Genomic DNA, 5,968 nt, shown 5'->3' with positions numbered 1-5,968 from the left:
TCCGCGCGGGGGGCCGCGAGGGGGGGCGCAGGCGGCCCCTTCGCGTGGCTCTCCGCCGGCCCCGGAAGCGTGAACGCGAGCAGTACCGGCCACCCCGAGGGGCCCACGGGTCCCGCCGAGCCGCTGCCCTCTCCCCGGGCCTGGGACGTGGTGCTGTGCATCTCCGGCACCCTCGTGTCCTGCGAGAACGCGCTGGTGGTGGCCCTCATCGCGGGCACGCCTGCCTTCCGCGCCCCCATGTTCCTGCTGGTGGGCAGCCTGGCCGTGGCCGACCTCCTGGCGGGCCTGGGCCTGGTCCTGCACTTCGCCGCCGTCTTCTGCATCGGGTCCGCCGAGATGAGCCTGGTGCTGGTCGGCTTGCTGGCCACGGCCTTCTCTGCCAGCGTGGGCAGCCTGCTGGCCATCACCGTCGACCGCTACCTTTCCCTGTACAACGCCCTCACCTACTACTCTGAGACCACGGCCACGCGGACCTACGCCATGCTGGCGCTGGTGTGGGCGGCGGCCCTGGGGCTGGGGCTGCTGCCTGTGCTGGCCTGGAACTGCCGCGATGGCCTGACCACATGCGGCGTCGTCTACCCCCTCTCCAAGAACCACCTGGTGGTCCTGGCCGTGGCCTTCTTCATGGTGTTCGGCATCATGCTGCAGCTGTACGCCCAGATCTGCCGCATTGTGTGCCGCCATGCCCAGCAAATCGCCCTGCAGCGGCACCTGCTGCCAGCCTCCCACTACGTGGCTACGCGCAAGGGTGTGGCCACGCTGGCTGTGGTGCTGGGCGCCTTGGCCGCCTGCTGGCTGCCCTTCAGCGTCTACTGCCTGCTAGGGGACGCGGACTCCCCGCCCCTGTACACCTATCTCACCCTGCTGCCCGCCACCTACAACTCCATGATCAACCCCGTCATCTATGCCTTCCGCAACCCCGATGTGCAGAAGGTGCTGTGGGCCGCCTGCTGCTGCTCCTCCAAGGCCCCCTTCCGGTCCCGCTCCCCCAGCGACGTCTAGGCAAGGCCCGAGCACTCAACCCCAGGTGCCCGGGGTTCCTTCCCGCGGTCACTCTACGCCCCAGACCCAGCTGGTTCTGGGGTCCTAGGACGTTGGGTGTCTCGGGGTTCTGTTTGGATCCCCGTGGCCCGGCCAGCTCCATGGTTCCAAAAGGTTCAGGTGGACAGGGGTCCTTCAGACACGTCCCCTGGCCAGCTGGCTCCGATCCGAGTGCTGGCAGTCTTTCCATTCCATTTCTGACCTTCTCCTCCCCAGCTTGACCTTGGCCATGTCACTTTTGAAATTCCGACCTAAAGAGTCCCTAGATGGGAGACTTAGCTACGGACGTGTGCACTTACAGAGAGTATCTATCTACGATTTATGTATTTATTTATTTATTTATACATTTATTTATGGGTGTTAAGGGGAAGAGGCCTGCACCTTGAACTGTAGGCCATACCAGGGTACCCCTAGTCCCCACACCCCCATTTCTGACCTCAGTTCCTGGAGGGGGGGAAGGGAGAAAGAGAAATCACGTATTTTGTTATTATTTTTGCTTATTTTTTATTAAAGAGACCACAGAAACCAGAGCCTCCTCCCCAGGCCTGCCCCTCTGGCCTCCCGGGGACTCACCAGCCTCTGGTTTTTATTTTTTTAAAGAAGCCATCACCTGAGCAACCAAGAACTCCTCTGCCTGGGGCCGGCTGTCCTCTGGTGGCCATTTGGGGGAACTGCAGCCCAGCCAGGCAGCCGGGCAGATGCAGCGACCCCACCCCTACCTACCCCAGCCAGCCAGCCAGAGCCACAGCCATGGCCTGGGCCAGACCTCACCTGCGGTGCCCTGGAGGTGTCGGGCGCAAGCCAGCAGCCCACCCCTCTGCCAACCGGGTGTGGCCCCAGTGCACTCCCTGGTCCTGTCCCAGTCCAATGCAATAAAAATGATTTTGTGATAAATGTGTTTTCGTGTGTGTGCGCACGTGTGAGCGTGAGCAGGTGCAGTGGGGGCTGTCATGAGCACAGCCCACAATGAGGGGCTCAGGCCAGGCCTGGGGCTTGTTGAGAGGCTGCGGGGAGCTGGGGGCCCCAGAATGTCAGACCTGAGCACTGCCTGGCAGAGACCACCTCTGGGAACAGGAACCAGGGTGCTGGGTCCTTGAGGGGCTGGAGACACACCCCACACACCGGCCAGCCTGGGGCTTGGGCAGGAAGGCTGTTCCCAGCATCAGTTTCCCTAATAACAGCCCCAGTTGGGGTGCCCGTGTGGGCAGGGCGCTGTCCGTACCTGTGCCCCCAGCCTGACTGGTGCCTGGCAGTCTGCTCTGTTTTAGACAAAGCTGGGAGGAGGCCCCGGGCTAGCCCAGATGGGCCACACAGAAGAGGGTGAGGCCGGATTCAAGCCAGGAACTTGTGTTCCCAGTCTGTGGTGTCCAGTGGGCACCAGCCTCCGTTCCCTTCCCACGCCAGGGTCAGGACGCCCTCCACCCTGGTTCATTCTCAGGGCCAGACTCACATCCGAGAGGTGGTGGGACGAGGCCTGGGTGTTCTGGAGTGAAAGGGCCTCTTTCCTGTTCATGGGGAGACGACTGCAGGCATGCTCCCGGGTATGTGTGTGCGGGTGACCCGAGTCTGGGTGTTTCGGAGGGGAGGAGGACCCCAGCACATGTCTGTCAGGCAGGCCGGCAGGTTTGTGGTGTACTCTGTCCTCCCAGGCCTGCGGGTGCCTGGCGGGAGATCGGGCCCAGACTCCCAGCTGCGCCCGGCAGGCACGGGCTGCTCCATCTGCCAGCCAGGGCTCTCGTCTGCCTGGCATTGAAGACCCCTCCCCCAGGGGTGGCCAAGAAGCCAAGGGCAGGCATGCAGAAACCCAGGGTGAGGCTGGGGGTCCCACGGGTCTGCGCCCTGTTCCTGAAAGGTCCCTGAGAAAAGACTTCCCACTCAGCCCCTCCCCAGAGCAGGCCTTGTGCCGTCCCCTCACGCACTGCCAGGCTGAGGGGGACTCCAGTGGGCCTCTGCTCGCTGTTTTCCTGGGCTGCCTGGGGGACAGCTGGGGAACGGCGAGCCGAGCTTCCCAAAAGCGTAACGTGAGACATGGATGTTGAGAAAAGTGAAGGCAGAAAGGGAGTAATTTTAGAGGGATGTGGCTCGGGGCTGTCCTCCCTAAAAGGTGGCCTCTGCCCAGTCATGAGGCTAGTAAGGGGTTGAGCTGAGACTGGAGCCAGTCCACCTGACTCCGAGTGATTTCCTTCAATGGAACGAGGTCTTCAGGTGAAGCACGCAGGGAGACGGACAGGAAGCCGGGCCCCGGCCGCAGAGAAGGAGGCTCTCCAGGTCTCGCCCAGACCTTGGAGAGAGAGCCCACCGAGGTTCGGGGGGGCAGGTGCAGGCCTCCCAGTGGGGCCCAGGCCGCTTCCCCTCTGGCTCTGCCACCGCCTCTGCAGCGGCTGCCTTGTGTCCACGTGCTGAGTGGGGCCTGGGGCCGAAGCATCTCGAGCCCACATTCTGGCTGGGTTCCCTCCTCTGGACCTGCAGACGTGGCTTGGGCTCTCCCTGCGCCCCCATCCACACGTCACCAGAGGTCGGCCGTGCCCCGCCCCTGAGTAGCCATTTATGGGGGCCCCTCCAACCAAGAGTGAGGGAAGGGACACGTCTGTCCCCCCAAACTACAGGCTCCTGTATACAAGGTCCTGTCTCTTCTGAGACTCTGGAGTTGGGCCCTGAGGCCCCCAGGCCGCCATGTCCCCCTGACTGGAGCTCCTGTCCCTCAGCCTCTGGCCCCTGCAGTGCTCAGCCCAGGGCTGCTCAGCTCTGCAAGCACATGTGCACGAGGTGGCTGGGCCTCCCAGTCTCTCTGCCAGCTAGCCACCCCACGCCAGATCCCGCCCAGTGACAGGGGTGGGGGTTAGCTGGGCAGGGGCTCCCTGACTGGACCTGTGGGGCGGGGGCTGAGAGCCATCTTCCAGTTGGGGCTGCCCAGGCCAGCCTCTGCCCGTCCCTCTCCCGGGTCCTGCCTCGGGGGCAGCCCTGAGCCAGGCTGCCGCCTGCTTCTGCCGCCAGTGGGGAGACGGGCTACCAACACAGGATGTGTTCGTGCTCGCAGCTGGTCTGTAGGCCTCTTCCAGAGCCTGGGCACTGCCAGGCTCTCTGTGCTCCTCTGTGCTGAGCTGTGTGTGCACCCTGCAGGGTCTAGGCCCTGGCTGCCTGGAACACGGCACACATGCAGACACACGTGTGTACAACACACATGCATACTGCACACACGCTGTGGACGGATGTGCACAGACCACATCAGCTTTATGTGCACATCTGCATGTTGGAGAGCAAACTTAGATGTCCGTGCCCTTGCACACGGGTGAATACAGGTCCAGACATGCTTGCATGTGCTCCCCACTGCACCCACATATAAAGACACAAAACCGCACATGTGTACATATGGTAATCCTAGTCACGCACACGTTTGCATACAAGGCCATGCTCACAGGCTCACCTTTCCATACTGTGTGTGCTCACACGCACACGCTTCCCACGGCATGTCAGTGCTCAGCACACGTGTTCACGCTGGCCCTGGGATTCCAGTGCGGGCTGGCTCAGTCCCCTCCCCCAGCTCCTGACAGGCAGCTCTGCTCTGCCAGCCTCAGCCCCCAGGCCCTGACCTGCCGGCTTTGCCGCAGGCCTCCCTGTCAACGGCCTAGGGCATATGGCAGGACAGAGCAGGCAGCACCCACCCTCAGAGCCTCAGGGAAGGCGACCCAATTCGCATGTGCACGGTCACGGGAAGCCACCCTGCATGACACAGGCATGTGTGAACACGTCTACTTGCTAGTTACCCTCAACCACTGTGCGGAAGCTGGCCAGCCTCCACGTGCCTATAGCTGCCTGTGCAGAAACATGGACACGCCTCGCTCCACACACGTGCATGGCTCGCAAACACGTTACTAGCATGCCCTAGATGGCTGTCTGCGGGAATACATGCACGCACATGGTTCTCACAGGAGAGCAATGTGGTGCCCACATGTGAGCATGTGCCACTCACGTGCACACACCTCGGTGAGTAGAGACTTGAGCGGCCACAGGCCAGGGAGCCCCCTCACCTCCCTGGGCTTCGCACCAAGGAAGCACAAGACTGTGCCCCTGCTGGCGGGCCCTGCCCAGCCTCCACGCTGCAGAATCCTGGACCTCCACTGGGCACCTCCAAGGTTTCAGGCAGCCACAGGGCCCATGGGGCGCTGACGAAAGGCAGTCTGCATCGGCCCCTGCAGTTCCAGAACTCTTGGCTCTGGGCCCAAGCCTGGGTTCTCTGCTCTCGGAAGGCAGCCGGGGGCCCTGGAAAAAGAGCTTGTTCCCGCCTGTCAGCTTGCTGTGCGACTTCAGGCACACTGCTGCACCCCTCTGTGCCTCACCTCTGTAATGAGGGTGAGGCTGTGCTGGGTGGGGCGAGGGTGGGAGGCTGCAAACATCACGGCCCAACCCCACCAGATGGTCGGGAAGCAGGGCCAGAGCAGCAGCAGGGAGGCAAGACAGAAGCCTCGACCTCCAAGTCCTCAGCCAGGAAGCCTGCTCATCACTCACACGCAGTGGGCACACGTGTGCACACCCAGCTGCAGGCACAGCTCCTGGGGAAGGGGTGGCTGGAGCAGGGAGTATCTCACAAGACCCCTGCTCCCAAGATGCCTTCGGTGCCACAGGCTTTGGTCACGAAGCTTCAAGAGCAGCCTCCGAGGTCATGTCTGCTGGAGCAGACGAAGGGCGGCTGGGCCTGCACCTGCGCCCAGGGAGGGACTGGCTGGCAGCCAGGCGGCAGCGGTCCTGGGGTGGGGGCAGTGAGCGCCAGCCTGGGAGGCCACTGCATCCCCGTAGCCAGGCTGGTGTGTCCTTGTGCCTGGGATGCATGTCCCAGCCTGGGCTCTCAGGTACGCCTGCTCACCACGCGACCCTGCATGTGTAAGAGTGCGTGCATGGGTCAGGTGTGTAAGACCCAGGCTTGCCAAAG

The 5,968-nt window shown here is 63.1% G+C and overlaps 1 protein-coding gene across 1 annotated transcript in view; it reads left to right on the top strand.

Moving 5' to 3' along the window:
• The window catches only part of GPR3 (G protein-coupled receptor 3), a 6,904-nt gene extending 1,859 nt beyond the window's left edge, over positions 1-5,045 (top strand). Inside the window, exon 2 of the mRNA XM_006155318.3 lies at positions 21-5,045. Coding sequence (XP_006155380.1) covers positions 21-1,002 — 982 coding nt within the window. The 3' untranslated portion in view covers positions 1,003-5,045. The remainder of the gene's footprint in view (positions 1-20) is intronic.
• The last annotated feature ends 923 nt before the right edge of the window (positions 5,046-5,968 follow it).

This window comes from Tupaia chinensis, unplaced genomic scaffold (genome assembly GCF_000334495.1).
Source record: "Tupaia chinensis unplaced genomic scaffold, TupChi_1.0 Scaffold000445_1, whole genome shotgun sequence".
Lineage (NCBI taxonomy): Eukaryota > Metazoa > Chordata > Mammalia > Scandentia > Tupaiidae > Tupaia > Tupaia belangeri.
Note: the sequence above shows the minus strand (reverse complement) of the source record. Positions and strands in the feature narration are given on the sequence as shown.